The following is a 17,566-nucleotide window of genomic DNA, read 5'->3' on the forward strand; positions in this document are numbered from 1 at the left end:
GCTGTGCAGAAGCTGTTTTCTTCTCTCCCAGCGCCATATTGTGGGAGAGCAGATGCATAGAATAAGTCTTAATTCCAGTAACAGTATAGTCTGGGTTGCTCCCCACAGATCCCCCTTTCTTTTTATTTTTTTGGCGTTGATACACGCCTGTCTTTGGTGTCCCGCGGCACACACTCTGCTCTACTTGCTAGAGTTGCCACAGGTTCTTACAAGTCCTATCAATCAGGCAAACCGAATCCGGGTCCTCTCTTCGCCATGCTGTGAGGAGGTTTTTAGGCGCTGATGCGTGCCTGTCTTCGGTGACCTGCGGCTCATACTCTGGTCGAGCCACCTGCTGGTGCTTACCACCTTACTAATCAGGCAGACCGAATCCAAGCCTTCTCATTGCCATATTGTGGGGAGGCCTATTGGTGTTGATTCGTGCCTATCTTCGGTGACCTGCAGCTCATACTCTGGTCGAGCTGCCTACTGGTGCTTACCGCCTTACTAATCAGGCAGACCGAATCCAAGCTCTCTCATTGCCATGTTGTGGGGAGACTATTGATGTTAATAACGTGCCCGTTTTCGGTGACCTGCGGTGCATAAGCTGCTAGCCGCCCGCAGGTGCTCATCGCCTCACTAATCAGGCAGACCGAATCCAAGCTCTCTCATTGCTGTGTTGTGGGGAGGCCTTTCTATTTCTCTATTTCTCTATCTCCGGGCATTCCTATTTCTCCCATTTTACTTCTAAAACTTCTGTTTCTCTTATCCCTGCGGCCTCCCGGCGCCCGCCCCGAGGCTGCTTCTCGGCGGCTTCCCGGCTGAGCCGCTTCAGCCCGCGCCTCTCTCATCTGCGCGGCTCGGCTTTGCGCGCACACTCCGTGGTCTCGCACTAGCCCAGCGTCCCGCGGCTTCAATTTCCCTAACATTTTTCTCTACCCGGTATGTTTCCCCAAGCTTTCCTCCAACAATACTCCTCCCTCATTTCTCCTGGTCTCTCCCCACAGTCCGCATCCGAGTCTGTTTGTTCTAGCTTTCACTTTCGCTTTCGACCTTAGAGATTTCTCCCAGCTTCCCCCCGTAGTCCGTATCTGAGTCTATGCCTAGGCTTTCAATAGCTCCTTCCGGCACCTTTTTCGTCCGGCTTTTCCCTAGGCTGTTTGCTAGTCTCTCTCTCCGAAATTTTCCCATTTCTTCCCGTTTCTTCCCTCCTAAGTTTCCTAAACGTCCTAAGTTTCCTATCCGAGTCACAGCACCATTATGTCGCTCCCCATCTTCATGGAGGAACGACACTAAGCCCTGCCTAGGCTTCATATCCGAGTCACGGCACCATTATGTCGCTCCCCCTCTTCGTGGAGGAACGACACTAAACCCTGCGCTGTTCTTTCGTCTGCTCGGCCCTCCCCGGGTTTGCTGCTGGTTCTTCCCGGGTTGGCTACTGTCCCTTCCACCTCCGTGGAAGGGCGGTTCCCCCTGGCCACATTCCCCACTTCCGCAGGGGAGCGGCACACCGCCGGCCGGCTCTCTCGGGGGCTGCACAGGTGTTCCCTTAGATGTTCCCCTTAGATGTTCCTGGTGCATGCCGTCTCTCTCCTCCTTTATAGTCCTCCTCCGCCAATCCTAACTCGGCTGCCCACACACCGAGTACGCTGCTCTCCTCCAATCAGGAGCAAGTCCTACAGTTTATTGGCTGAACTGGAGGCAGCTGTGCAGAAGCTGTTTTCTTCTCTCCCAGCGCCATATTGTGGGAGAGCAGATGCATAGAATAAGTCTTAATTCCAGTAACAGTATAGTCCGGGTTGCTCCCCACAACAGATACAAAAGAGATTTTTAAAATATCTCTGTCCTTAATGTGCTGTACACTGAGGCTTAATGCTATAACGAGTACTCAAACAGTATATTTCACTTTGTGTTTCTATGGGGGTGCAAACGATTGAAATCTTTACTTAATGTACACTAAACTGATCTTCTGTAAAAAAAAAAAAAAAAAAAAAAAGAAAGAAATTATCAATTCCCAACTTGACTCTCACTGGGATTAAACATGACAATAGGTCTGATCTGATTTCATCATGATTTAAAAAAAAATCATCTACTATTTTTCACTTTATGTTTCTGTGTGGGAACAAGCTGTTGAAATCCTTACTTAAGGTATACTAAGCTGATCTTCTGTATATTAAGATAATCGAAAATGAATCTTGATGTGAATGGAAGGGGAGAGGGAGTGGGAAAGGGGAGGGTTGTGGGTGGGAGGGACGGTATGGGGGGGAAAGCCATTGTAACCCATGAGTCGTACTTTGGAAATTTATATTCATTAAATAAAAGATTAAAAAAAAATATTGTTTACATCTCTAAAACATTTTAAATTGACAGAAATGGGTAATCTCCTAGAAAAAAAGTACCCAGAAGTTGATACTGAAGTGAAAAAAATGTACTATGAAAAAGCAAAAGAGATCTTCCATTTTATGTAGTATGATGAACTAACAGTGAATGAACTAACCACCCTTTTCACAGAAATAAGAACAATATAGTATAAAAAAGAAAAACTTAGGATTTAAAATGTTTATTTTTATCTGAAATGCGGAGAGAGATCTGCCATCCACTGATTCATTCCCCCAAATGCCTGCAACAGCCTGAGAAGAGACAAGCTAAAGCCAGGAATCATGAAGTCAGTCAGGTCTCCCACAAGGACCCAAGCACTAGAGCCATCACCTGCTGCCCCTCAGAGTATGCATTAGCAGGAAACTGGATCCGAAGTGGAGCTGGAACTTGTACCCAGGCACCTCTGTTAATGGGATGTGGGCAATCCAAGCTATGTTTTAAATGTTGCATCAAAGGTCTAACCCAAATTAGGATCTTAAATACAGTCCTTTCTCCATATCCACAGGACCTCCTGCTGATACCAAAGCTACAATTCTCAAGTGTCTTCAAACAGGCCTCAAAGAAATCCTACCAATAAAGTCCAAGGATCATGGGGTCATAATCAAAGCAAAGCACCCTAAGTGAAAACAAGCAGAAAAAAAGAGAACCAATCAAATGCACAAACAATTCTCAACCCCTTCTATGGGATGCCAGGCCCTAGAGGCGTGGCGGGGGTGGGGGAAGGGAGCCACATTTCTGCACATCTTTCATCAGCAGGAATCCATGTCAGGATCTGTCTTTGGAAGAAATTCCACTTTAAAAAGTAAAGCTTTATTGTTGCTCTTCTGGCAGCTGCAAGCAAACACAGGGGTTTGGCAGGTGTAGACTTTGTGGCAGTCTCTAAAATTTCCTGTCAGCCTCGGGATGATTTCCACGGGTGACCTGCTGAGGCAGAAGAAATTCAGGGCTCCCACAGCAAGTTCCTGTCGCTGCCTGGTAACTGGAAGCCTAAGAGTCAAAAGCAAGTTCTTCTACCTTCCCCTCCAGCTCTTTCACTCTTTCAAAAGCACACAGTAGCCAATAGTAGGTCTGCTCTGCTTGAACATGATGCATAGTGTATTATCCAGGATGCTATATTATTACCCATGATGCAGCATCATTACCCATGATGCAGTATCACCAGATACCCATGTTGCAGCTGTATTACCCCTGATGTGTATTACAATGTTTTGAACAAAGGATACTTTTAAATTCCCACCAGATTCCTATTTGTGTCAATTTAAACTCCCTTTCATGGCAGACTCCAGCAGGTTAACTAGCACAAGCTCTCCCTGGAGACTTCTTTTAAGCTCCTATGACATTGTCCCATTCCCAAAGAGGCGCTCACCTGCCCAAGCTCTTCATTAAGATTGGATGTTCTGGCCATGGCATAGACATCATTTACTTTATAATGCATATCTTCATCCTGAAAAACAAATGAAAAATATGGCCCAAATCAGACTCAAAATGAGGCTCAAAATTTCTTCAGAAAGAAAATACTAATCTTTCTCTATGACTGCAATTCAGAAAGAACTTGCAAAGGAGAATGCAGACTACTTGGATTAAACCAATATATGTTAGTTTCTCCCATATGTTAAGAGACTCAATTCAGGAGAAAGTAGGGCCATGTGGAAAGAAATTTTGAGGGGCCAGCATTGTGGCGCAGCAGGTTAAACTACCATCCATGGCATCACCATACCACACGGGGCACTGGTTTAAGTCCTGGCTGCTCCACTTTCTGATCCAGCTGCTTGCTGATATGCCTGGGAAAGCAGCAGGGGATGGCTCAAGTGCTTGGGCCCCTGCCACCCATGTTGGAGACCTGGATGAAGCTCCTGGCTCCTGGCTTTGGCTTGACGCAACCCTGGCTATTGCAGCCATTTGGGGAGTGAATCAGTGGATGGAAGATCTCTCTCTCTCTCTCTCTCTCTCTCTCCCCCTCCCTCCCTCTCTGCAACTCTGCCTTTCAAATAAAATAAGTAAATCTTAGAAAAAAACAAAGAAAGAAATTTTGATGTGTTGGTGATCTGGAATTAGAAAACTTGATTTTCCAATCCCTGGCTCTGCCTCAGGGAAGCTGTGGATCTTCAGCAGTCAACATCTCTGTGCCTCAGTGACTACATCTATGAAATGGGAGCAACAGCACAAATCTTACAGCACCCTTGTGAAAACCAAGAACACATTTCAAAGCATTTTGTCTCACTTTGTCGCTGTTAAAGTATATTCCCCTTCAAATGAATGCAATCCATTGAAATAAGGAGAGGACATTGTTAATATTATGACACTTAGCAATACTTTTATTTCAAAGAAAAGTATTTAAAAAGGCAACTGAATATTGAAACCCTCAATTCAAACTGGAAAATTAGTACAGTCCCAATTTACCAAGTGATGACAGACAGTACATGACTGTCACCTAAGAAACCTCTTCCTTATTTGAAGTGATTCTGTAATGACTGTGTTTCTGTCATTCTGACCAAGATCTGTAAATCCACTCCTAACCTCATCCACTGAGTATCTTGAATTTTAATGGATTAAGTATCTCTCTACACTTGCTATTAAGCAACTCTCTCTTAAATATTTCTTATCAACTAGGAAAAAGTATATGAAAAATGGTGTCCTCCAGGTTAACACAGAGAGAGACCCAGGTACCGCTGAGCCATGTTGGCACAGATGCTTGAGTTTCCTAGTAAAAGAATGTGTCACCCCTGGCTGTACTAGCACCATCACAAGGACTCAACTGCCTATACTGATTCTTCACAACAAGACAAGGGGCAGGCTCTGTGCAGCAGCTGAGACTCTGCTTGGGACACCTGCATCCTGTACTGGAAGGCCTGGGTCCCTGCTGTGCTCCTGAGTCCAGTTTTCTATTAATGCAGATCCTGAGAGGTAACAGGTGATGGCCCAAGTAGTTGGGTTCCTGCCACCCACATGGGAGACTCAGGTTGAGTTCCTGACTCCTTGTTTCAGTCTGGTCCAGCTCCAGCTGGTGCTGGCATTTGGGGAGTGAACCAACAGACAGGAGATTCCCCCCCCCCCCTCGCTCTCTCTCTCCCTTTTAAAATGAATAAAACTAAATTAAAAAGCAACAGAAATTTGTTTTAAAAGAGAAAAGAAAACAAAAGTCATGGATCAAGAGAGAAATTTTTGATTTCTGATTTTAATACTCACCCAGTTTATAAACTGGGCCTGAATAAATTTCACGATTTCCAGAGTTACCAGCAGACTGATGGGAATGAGATTGTGGTACAGGATGATGAACACCAAAATGTCAAAAGCAAAGCTGTGGTAGCTGACATCTGGAAGAAAATCAGAAGAACCATGTCACAGCTTCAGTATCATCTTGACACCATCTTGGGATTCCCGCATCCCATACTGGAATGTCTGTGTTCGAGTCCTAACCCTGCTACTGATTCCAGCATCCTGCTAATGTGTATCCTGGGAACTAGCAGGATATCTCAGGTACTTGGATCCCTGCCATCTATGTGGGAGAAGCAGGTTAGGTTCGCGGTTCCTAGCTTTACCCTGGTCAATCTCTGGCTGTTGCAGGCATTTGGGAAGTGAAACAGTGGATAGGTGATATCTCCCTATCTGTCTGTTTGTCTGTATCTGTCTCTGTCTTTCAAATAAAACAGAAATAAATACTTTTTTAAGGTTGTAGAATTTTCTACATGAAACTTATTTTTAAAAGTGGACATAAATATAAATACTTTAAAAATGTACCAGTTAGGGCCAGCGCTGCGGCTCACTAGGCTAATCCTCCGCCTTGCGGCGCCAGCACACCGGGTTCTAGTCCCGGTCGGGGCACTGGATTCTGTCCCGGTTGCTCCTCTTCCAGGCTAGCTCTCTGCTGTGGCCCGGGAGTGCAGTGGAGTATGGCCCAAGTGCTTGGGCCCTGCACCCCATGGGAGACCAGGAAAAGCACCTGGCTCCTGCCTTTGGATCAGCGCGGTGCGCCGGCCGCAGTGCACTGGCCGCAGCGGCCATTGGAGGGTGAACCAGTGGCAAAAGGAAGACCTTTCTCTCTGTCTCTCTTTCACTGTCCACTCTGCCTGTCAAAAAAAAAAAAAAAGTATCAGTTAAATACAAGCCATGTAATTGGGAGTCTGGGAAGCAATGAGATTCACAACTGAGTAAGACACAGACCCTGCCCAAAGGGACACAGGGTGCAGTGTCACACGGAAGCTGACGCAGCAACTACGTCATGGTGCATTCCATGAAGGCACTGAACGCTGAGTACGGCAACAGCAGCATAGCACGGAGGCCCAGGGCAGGATTTTCAAATAGGAAGTGAGCAACACTCGAAGAAGGAGTTTGCTAACTGCAGGAGATGAGGGGAAGGGAATGAAGCAGGCTTCTCACTGGAAATAAAGTTGGTGTGAAGTCAAAGAGTGTGGGGTGGCCTCTGGGGAAATCACAGTATCTATGCGGGTACTCCAAAAGGTTTGTGGAAAATGGAATTAAGAGATAGGATTGGGACGTAAAACCAAGGTGCTGGCTAAGTCAGAGGCTCCGGCGACCACCCCCCTGCAACCACCTCCCAGTGGAATGGCTACACACACCTTTGCCTATACAACTATACAAATCACTTCAAAAGAGCTGCGGAAGACAGGCGAGGGGTCACAGTACTAAGTCTTGCTACACTCATAAGAAAAATCACACTGAAGGGGCTGGCGCCATGGTGCAGCAGGTTAAAGCCCCGGCTTGTAGCACCAGCATCCCATATGGGCACGGGTTACAGTCCTGGCTGCTCTGTTTCCAATCCAGCTCTCTGCTATTGCCTGGGAAAGCAGTGGAAGATGGCCCAGTCCGTGGGCCCCTGCACCCGTGTAAGAGACCCAGAAGAAGCTCTTGGCTCCTGGCTTCAGGTTGGCTCAGCTCTGGCTGTTGTGGTCATCTGGAGAGTGAACCAGTGGAATGGAAGACCTCTCTTTCTCTGGCTCTACCTCTTTCTGTAATTCTTTCAAATAAATAAAATCCCAGTGCCAGGCCTACCTGTGTTTCAATCATGTATATTAAGTTTTCATAACTCTGTTACAGGGAAGGGGTTGCAAATGAAAAGAGCTAAACACAAGTTATTTGGTAAAGAGGGTGTGTTCTACTAAATAAAATTTTATATTCATTTTATATTCATTTATTTTCTTAGAGAAAACTTACCAGGAATTTAGAACAATAGGAAGTAAATCTAGATTTCTAAATTCCATCAACCTAAAAAGTCAAGTTCAATTCACCATCCCCCATCCCACCTTTTTTTTTTTTTTTTTTTTTTTTTTTGGACAGGCAGAGTTAGATTAGACAGTGAGAGAGAGAGAAAGGTCTTCCTTCCATTGATTCACTCCCTATAAGGCCGCTACAGCCAGCGCCCTGTGCTGATCCGAAGCCAAGAGCCAGGTGCCTTTTCCTGGTCTCCCACGCAGGTGCAGGTGCCCAAGCACTTGGGCCATCTTCCACTGCCTTCTTGGGCCACAGCAGAGAGCTGGACTGGAAGAAGAGCAACCGGGACAGAATCGGTGCCCCGACCGGGACTAGAATCCAGAGTACTGGCACCGCAGACTGAGGATTAGCCTAGTGAGCCGCGGCACTGGCCCACTATCCCATCTATTCAAGCTCTATCACCTTGAAATTTTCTAACTTTCCCTTATTTACCATGATTACACTCTCATTCTTTTATTTTGTGTTTATAAGTCATTCTTTCAAGAAAACTAGAGACATATCTTGCTATGACAATTTTATAGACAGAGAAATTGAGATGAAATCTTTACTCTTTGTCAAATATATTAATTACTGAAAATGTAGTTACTACTCTAATCACCCAATGTTCTTATCTTTATTTGGACTAGATTATCCTGGTAAGATATCTAGAGCCAATTCTGAGTTTTTATTCCAAAGAAGCTACTAACTTTTTCTATGTTTTTGGTATACATATAGAATCTCATTTTTCCTTTCAGTAAACAAGAGGCTTTCTAATCCATAGAGTTCTGGCTCAATTCTTAAATTATTTATTATAGTCAGTTAGCCAACTAATTACCAAGTTCCTACTATGCAAAGACACTGTTCTTGGAGTTAAGAGTATAATTATTTTAGTCCTCAAAAATTTACAATCTAGGGGCAGGTGTTGGATATAGCAGTTAAGACAGGATGCCCAAGTCCTACACTGGAGTACATGGTTTTGACTTACACTGGAGGCCCAACTCTGGCTCCTGACTCCAGCATCCTGCTAATGCAGATATTGGGAGGCAGTGGTGATGGCTCAAGCAGCTGGGGTCCCGCTGCCCACACGGGAGACCTGGACAGAATTCCAGGTTCCTAGCTTCAGCCCTGGAGCCACTGTAAGTATTTAGGGGAAAAACCAGCAAATTGGCTCACTCACGCTCTCTCTCTCTCTCTCTCTGTCATACACACACATAACCTCTCTCCCAATATAAAAATAAATAATATTTTAAAATCCAAAATCTGGTGGGGAGGGGATATAAATAAACAGTAAATAAAAATGGAAATGGAGAGGGAGGTAGTAAGTAAGACAGAGGAAATCAGGAAATGAAGAAATGCCACCCTGGAAAGTAATGCCTCATCTTGGCCTACTTAAGGAGTAGAAGGTGCCTGTCTATGCAAAGCGAGATTTGAGGTGTATTTGAGGCAAGAGGGGTGCTGGACCACAGACCTAGAGATATGAAACAGCCAGTGGTTGCAGCCATTTGGAGAATGAACCAGCAAATACAATTAATCAATCTCTCTTTCTCTCTCTCTCTTTCTGTCTCTGTCTCTCTCTGCTCTGTGTGTGTGTGCGTGTGCCTCTCTCTGTGTAATACTGCCTTTTAAATAAATAAATTAAATAAATCTTTTAAAAATGTTTATGAAAACAAACACACAATATATCAAAACCTGTGGGCCACAGCAAAAACAATATTAAGAGAGAAGTTTATGGTGATAAGTGCTTACATCAGGAAAATAGAAAGATCTCAAATAAATAATGTCATGATTCACTTCAAAGACTTAGACAAACAAGAACTAATCAATCCTGGAATTACCAAGAGGTGAGAAATAATAAGAATAAGCACAAAAACAAGTGAAATTGAAACTTAAAAAAATACAAAAGGTCAACAAAATGAAAAGCTGCCTTTTGGAGAATATAAACAAAATAGACAAACCTTTAGCCAGACTGAAAAGGAAGAGGAAAAGCTCAAATAAATACAATTAGAGATGATAAAGGAGACACTACTACTGATTCCTCAGAAATCCAAAGATAACAAACAAACTGCTATGAACAACAATATGCTAACAAATTGGAAAACCTTAAAGAAATGGATAATTTCCTACCAAGATCAAATCAAGAAGAGAGAGAAAAATCTAAACAGACCCATAACTAGCAACAAGATTTGAAGCAGTAATTAAGTCCCCCATCAAGGAAAAGTCCAGGATCTGATGGCTTTACTACTGAATTCCACAAAACATTTAAAGGGGAGTTAACGCCAATACTTTTCAAACTATTTCAAAATATTAAAAGGGGTGGAACTCTGCCTAACTCTTTTTACAAGGCCAGCATCACTCTGATACCAAATCCTAACCAAGACACAGAACACACCAACACACACACACACACACGCAAGCTACAGTGCAATATCCTTGATGAACAGAGACACAAAAATTCTCAACAAAATATTAGCAAACCAAATCCAACACCACATCAAAAAGATCACACCTCATGATCAAGCAGGATTCATCCCAGAGATGCAAGCATGGTTCAAAAATCAATACTCCTGCTGACCAACATTGTGGCATAGTGGATTAATCCACTGCCTGCAATGCTGCTGGCTTCCCACATGAGCACCGGTTCATGTCCCAGCTGCTCCACTTCTCATTCAGCTCCCCACTAATGGCCTGGAAAAAGCATCAGAAGATGACCCAAGTGTTTGGGCCCCTCCCACCCACATGGGAGACCAGGATGGAGCTCCTGGCTCCTGGCTTCAACCTAGCCCAGTGTTGACCATTGTAGCCATCTGAAGGGTGAACCAGCAGATGGAAGATCCCTCTTTTTTTTTGACAGAGTTAGACAGTGAGAGAGAGAGAGACAGAGAGAAAGGTCTTCCTTCCATTGGTTCATCCCCCAGATGGCCACTACAGCCAGCGTGCTGCGGTGATCTGAAGCCAGGAGCCAGGTGCCTCCTCCTGGCCTCCCATACGGGTGCAGGGCCCAAGCACTTGGGCCATCCTCCACTGCCTTTCCGGGCCACAGCAGAGAGCTGGAGTGGAAGAGAAGCAACCGGGACAGAATCCGGCACCCCAACCGAGACTAGAACCCAGAGTGCTGGTGCCGCAGGTGGAGGATTAGCCTAGTGAGCCGCAGCACTGGCCAGAAGATCCCTCTTTATCTAAGTCTCCCTCTCTCTGTGTAACTCTGACTTTCAAAATAAATACAATACAATAAAAGTAGCATTTTTATATACCAACAATAATATCACTGAAAGAGAAATCAGGAAAGAAATCCCATTAAAATAGATACCAAAAAATCAAATATTTGGGAATAAAGTTAACCAAAGAAATGAAAGTTCCCTAAAATGAAAAGTATAAAACATTGATAAAAGAAATTATCAACGACCCAAGAAACAGAAAGATATTTCTTGCTCTTGGATTGGAAGAATTAATTAAAATGTCTATATTACCTAAAGTGATCTACAGATACAATGCAATCCTTATAATACCAATGACATTCTTCACAGAATTAGAAAAAAACAATCCTGAACTAGATATGAAATCATAAAAGACCGAAAATAGCCATAGCAATCCTAAGAGAAAGAAAACAACCCGAATATATCACAATAGCTGATTTCAAATTATACTACAAAACTATTGTAATTAATTAAAACAGCATGGTATTGATTTAAAATTTAGCATATAGATCAATGGATCAGAATAGAGAATCAAGAAATTAATCTACTCAAAAACAGTCAACTGACTTTTGATGAAGGTACCAAGAACATATAGCAGAGAAAGGATAGTCTTTTCAACAAATGTTGCTGGCAAAACTGGATATGCATATATGGGAGGATGAAATTAGCTCCCCACCTCTCACCATATGCAAAACTCAATTCAATATGGATCAGACATCTGAAGACCACAACCTATGAAATTGCTAGAGGAAAACATTTAGACATTAGTGTAGGTGATGACTCTTAGGATGAGACCCCTAAAATACAGGCAACAAAAAACAAAACTAGACAGATGGGATTATATCAAACTCTGAAGTTTCTGTACAACAAAGGAAAAAAGCAGTAGAGTGAAGAGACACCTGACAAAATGGAAGAAAATATTTGCAAGTTACTTATGCGACAAAGGATTAACATCCAGAATATAGCAAAAACTGAGCAACAACAATAACAACAAAAATCCAGTTAAATTGGCAAAGGACTTCATAATTCTCAGAAGAAGAAATATGGGGGCCAGCACTGTGGTGCAGTGAGTTAAAGCCCCAGCCTGCAGCACCAGCATCCTATATGGGCGCCGATTCAAGTCCTGGCTGCTCCTCTTCTGATCCAGCTCTCTGCCGTGGCCTGGGAAAGCAGTAGAAGATGGCCCAAGTCCTTGAGCCCCTGTACCCATGTGGGAGACCTGGAAGAAGCTCCTGGCTCCTGGCTTCAGATCAGCTCAGCTCTGGCCATTACGGTCATTTGGGGAGTGAACCAGTGGAATGGAAGACCTCTCTCTCTCTGGCTTTACCTCCCTCTGTGATTCTACCTTTCAAATAAATACAATAATTCTTAAACAAAAAAAAAAAAAAGAAGAAGAAACACAAATCGCAAACAAACGTAAGAAAAAATGCTCAATATCACTTGCCATCATGGAAATGCAAATCAAAACCACAATCAGACATCACCTCAATCTGTCACAATGACTAGTATCCAAATGAGAGAGAGCAACAAAACTGGCAAGGCTGTGGGCAAAGCTGCTGGGGGGAATGTAAAGTAGTGCAGCCTCTGTAAATTAGTGCAGTATAGAAATTTCTTTTAAACTACAAATGCAACTGCCCTATGATCCAGCAATCCCACTATTGGGAATGTACCCAAAAGACATTAACTCATGGTGTCAAAGAGATACCTGCTTCACCATGTGTATAGCAGCACTGTTCACAACAGCCAAGATACGGAATCAACCAAGGTGTCTTACCATCAGAGGAATGGATAAAGAAAATGGGGTATATACATCTATATTAAGTAATTAATTAATTAATAACACTTTTTTTAAATCTTAGGAAATTAATATATACACATATAGGAAATATATATATATATACACATTGGGATACTATGGAGCTGTAAAAAAAAGAATGAATTCCTGTCATTTGCAGAAAAATGGATGGAACTGGAGGATATCAGGTTGAGTTAAGTAAGACAGGCACAGAAAGACAAACACTGCATGTTTTCCCTCATATGTGGGAACTAACATTAAAAAAAAAGCTGAATCTGAACACATATTGTTGATTACTAGAGGCTGGGAGGGATGGAAAACACATAAGGAGTTTAGATTTTTAAAAAATTGGAGAAAATGACTATAGCTCATGAATTGTGGCAAATACATTAGTTTGGGATGTTAATATGATAAATGAATGAGGGGTATATTGAAACTATTTGTAGTAAGACCTCTTAATTTTTGTTTTAAACATTTAAAACTACTCTGAAATAAAATGTTAAAAATAACAATAATAGGGACCCATGCTGCGGCATGGTGGGTTAAGTTGCCGCCTACAACGCCAGCATCCCAGATAAGTGCCGTAGCCTTCAAGCCTCAGCTGCTCCACTTGCGATCCAGCTCCCTGCTCGTGCACCTGGGAAAGCAGTGGGAGATGGCCCAAGTCCTTGGGCCCCTGCACCCACGTGGGAGACTCAGAAGAAGCTCTTGGCTCTGTCCTGGCCCAGTTCCAGTTGTTGCAGCTATTTGGGGAGTGAACTTGAACCAGCAGATGGAAGACTCTCTCTCTCTGTCTGTAACTCTACATTTCAGATAAATAAATAAATCTTTAAAAAAAAATAATAATACACTGAAAAGTGGAGGAACAAAGTTGTATCAACATAGTTTTTGTCCATTATTAAAAAATACTTATCTGACAAAAATAAATAAAATAAGTAAAATGTTATGTTTTTATCACAAGAAAATGATAAAATGGGTATATTAATTGATAAATTAATTAATTTAATTAATCTCAGTTAATTAAGATGATGGGTATATTCATTGATAAAATGATAAAATCATTTCACAACATATAGGTGTATCAAAACTTCCTATTGTATTTTATAAATACTATACAATTTCTATTTGTCAATTAAAAACAAATCTTTAAAAAATCTTGGGAAAATAATATGCTGTTTGTAATACTCATTAGTGATCTATTTCTTTCCCAAAAATGCACCAAGTAGAATAAGTGCTTTCCTTTTTAAATAAAAGCACAGAAACAAGACTCTAATGTAAGGTTTAAAAGCAAAACAACCTAAAAAAAAAAGGCAGTTTCTTACCACATCCTCACACTTACCGTTGTTTAGGTACCAAATGGTGGCCCTGTACTGCTTGTTCCACAGCACTTCTCCCACAAAGCTCACCAAGGCCATGACCAGCAGCATGGTGAACAAAACCAGGATCTGCAAGTTGGTCACCTTCTCCACCTTGGATCTCTTGAGAGGTGATTTGACAGAATTCTGCACAGCAGCACATGGACACAAAACACAAAGCCAAAAAAAAGACAAAAATAAAAAAATTAAAGGCATTGTAGTATGCAGACATTTTGATGGCAATGGGAGGTAAAACTTTGTTAACAGTTGACAGAAGAGTGAGGGATGTTTAGCCTGGTGGTTAAGAGGCCCATGTCCCACATCTCTGAGCCCGGGTTCAATAATGGCTCTGGCTCCTGACTCCAGCTTCCCACCAATGCAGACTCTGGGAGGTGGCTGTGGTGGCTCAAGTGCCACCCACAAGGGCAACCTGGATAGTGTTCCAGGCTCCTGGCTTTGGCCATGGCCCAGTTCTCCCTGCTGCAGGTGTTTGGGGAATGAAAGAGCAAATGGGAGTGTTTCTCTCTCTCTCTCTCTCTCTCTCTCTCTCTCTCTCTCTCTCTCTCTCTTCCTCTCTCTTTCTCTCTCTTTCTCTCTTCCCTCTCTCCTCTCCTCTCCTCTCTCTTCTTCTCTCCTCCCTCTCTTCCTTTCTCTCTCTCCCCCCCTCTCTCACCCCATTCTTCTCTCTCCCCTCCTTCCTCTCCCCACCCGATCTCTCAAATAAATACATTTGAAAAAAAAAAAAAGGAGACTACAGCCTTCACCAAACAAGTGCATTCTGTTGCTGGAATAAGCATGTTTTTCCCACTTCAGTCCTGACAAGCCTTTGTTACTCCCTAGAAAACACACTCACGTAGTTGATCTATCACCTCTGTGTTCTAGGGTTTTTAAAAACACCAAGTGTGATAAATCTCGAAGTCTAAGTGGTCGGCTGTATAGGCAAATAATAAGTAAAAAAACTGAATAAATTTGATAATTGTACTGCTTGTCATTATTGACTTAGTACTAATTTCAAAACTATTAAAAGATATTTTTTACCTACATTTCCTGGGAAAATACTAAAGGTTTTATTAAGACAAGAACCACCTAAACATGTACATATTTAGGGAAACCAAAGCTGCTAAAATCTTCAGAGCTATATCCCACACCTGAAGTGAGAGGTTTAAATGTTGGTTTGCTATTAACATTTCAAGAGAGACTCCTCAAATCTCTGTATAACTTGGTAATGCCACAGCCAAGAAAGAACTGCTAAGATCAATCCCATTCACAATAGCTACAAAAACAATCAAATACCTTGGAATAAACTTAACTAAGGACGTTAAAGATCTCTACGATGAGAATTACAAAATCTTAAAGAAAGAAATAGAAGAGGATACCAAAAAATGGAAAAATCATCCATGCTCATGGATTCGAAGAATCAACATCATCAAAATGTTCATTCTCCCAAAAGCAATTTATAAATTCAATGCGATACCAATCAAGATACCAAAGACATTCTTCTCAGATCTAGAAAAAATGATGCTGAAATTCATATGGAGACGCAAGAGACCTCAAATAGCTAAAGCAATCTTGTACAACATAAACAAAGCTGGAGGCATCACAATACCAGATTTCAGGACATACTACAGGGCAGTTGTAATCAAAACAGCATGGTACTGGTACAAAAACAGATGGATAGACCAATGGACCAGAATAGAAACACCAGAAATCAACCCAAACATCTACAGCCAACTTATATTTGATCAAGGATCTAAAACCAATTCCTGGAGCAAGGACAGTCTATTCAATAAATGGTGCTAGGAAAACTGGATTTCCACGTGCAGAATCATGAAGCAAGACCCCTACCTTATACCTTACACAAAAATCCACTCAACATGGATTAAAGACCTAAATCTATGACCCGACACCATCAAATTATTAGAAAACATTGGAGAAACACTGCCAAGATATCAGAACTGGCTAAGACTTCTTGGAAAAGACCCATGAGGCACAGGCAGTCAAAGCCAAAATTAACATTTGGGATTGCATCAAATTGAGAAGTTTCTGTACTTCAAAAGATACAGTCAGGAAAGTGAAGAGGCAACCGACAGAATGGGAAAAAATATTCGCAAACTATGTTACAGATAAAGGATTAATAACCAGAATCTACAATGAGATCAAGAAACTCCACAACAACAAAACAAACAACCCACTTGAGAGATGGGCCAAGGACCTCAATAGACATTTTTCAAAAGAGGAAATCCAAATGGCCAACAGGCACATGAAAAAATGTTCAAGATCACCAGCAATCAGGGAAATGCAAATCAAAACCACAATGAGGTTTCACCTCACCCCAGTTAGAATGGCTCACATACAAAAATCTACCAACAATAGATGCTGGCGAGGATGTGGGGGAAAAGGGACACGAACCCACTGTTGGTGGGAATGCAAACTGGTCAAGCCACTATGGAAGTCAGTCTGGAGATTCCTCAGAAACCTGAAGATAACCCTACCGTTCGACCCAGCCATCCCACTCCTTGGAATTTACCCAAAGGAAATGAAATTGGCAAACAAAAAAGCTGTCTGCACATTAATGTTTATTGCAGCTCAATTCACAATAGCTAAGACCTGGAACCAACCCAAATGCCCATCAACGGTAGACTGGATAAAGAAATTATGGGACATGTACTCTATGGAATACTATACAGCAGTCAAAAACAATGAAACCCGGTCATTTGCAACAAAATGGAGGAATCTGGAAAACATCATGCTGAATGAATTAAGCCAGTCCCAAAGGGACAAATATCATAAATTCTCCCTGATCGGTGACAACTAACTGAGCACCAAAGGGGAAACCTGTTGAAGTGAAATGGACACTATGAGAAACAGTGACTTGATCAGCTCTTGTCCTGACTATTGATGTACAATGTAATACTTTATCCCTTTTAGTAAATTTTTGTTCTAGTACTATTGGTTGAACTCTGTAATTAACACACATTTATTCTTAGGTGTTTAAATTTTAACTGAAAAGTGATCCCTGTTAAATATAAGAGTGGGAATAAGAGAGGGAGGAGATGTACAATTTGGGACATGCTCAATCGGACTTGCCCCAAATGGTGGAGTTAGAAACGTGCCAGGGGATTCCAATACAATGCCATCAAGGTGGCATATACCAATGCCATCTCACTAGTCCAAGTGATCAACTTCAGTTCACAATTGATCACACTGATAGGCCTAAGAGTCAAAGGGATCACACAAACAAGACTAGTGTCTGCGAATACTAACTGATAGAATCAAAAAAGGAGAGAACGATCCAACATGGGAAGTGGGATACACAGCATACTCATAGAATGGCAGATTTCCTCTGGCCTCAAAATCAGCCCTTAAGGCATTCAGATATGGCTGAAGAGCCCATGAGAGTATTTTAGGCATGGAAAGCCAAGACACTCTGGCAAAAAAAAAAAAAAAAAAAAAAAACAAACAAACCTAAATGAAAGACCTCTGAGAGTGAGATCCCAGTAGAAAGAACAGGCCATCAGAGAAGGAGGTATCTTTCTCTGAAGGGAGGAAAGAACTTCCACTTTGACTACAACCTTGTCTAAATAAGATCAAAGTCAGCAAACTAAAGAGGCTTCCATATCCTTGGAAACTCATGACTAGATTAGGGAGATTTCTGA

At 42.2% G+C, this 17,566-nt stretch overlaps 1 protein-coding gene across 7 annotated transcripts in view; it reads right to left on the reverse strand.

Annotated features, from left to right (window-relative positions):
- The window catches only part of LOC100358094 (phospholipid-transporting ATPase IB), a 167,132-nt gene that overhangs the window by 101,446 nt on the left and 48,120 nt on the right, over positions 1-17,566 (reverse strand). For all 7 annotated transcript variants that reach the window (XM_070049180.1, XM_070049181.1, XM_070049177.1 and 4 more), the window contains exons 12-14: positions 13,895-14,057; positions 5,545-5,672; positions 3,725-3,802 (exon numbers count right to left, since the gene is read on the reverse strand). In XM_070049180.1, coding sequence (XP_069905281.1) covers positions 3,725-3,802; positions 5,545-5,672; positions 13,895-14,057 — 369 coding nt within the window. The remainder of the gene's footprint in view (positions 1-3,724; positions 3,803-5,544; positions 5,673-13,894; positions 14,058-17,566) is intronic.

This window comes from Oryctolagus cuniculus, chromosome 9 (genome assembly GCF_964237555.1).
Source record: "Oryctolagus cuniculus chromosome 9, mOryCun1.1, whole genome shotgun sequence".
Taxonomy (NCBI): domain Eukaryota; kingdom Metazoa; phylum Chordata; class Mammalia; order Lagomorpha; family Leporidae; genus Oryctolagus; species Oryctolagus cuniculus.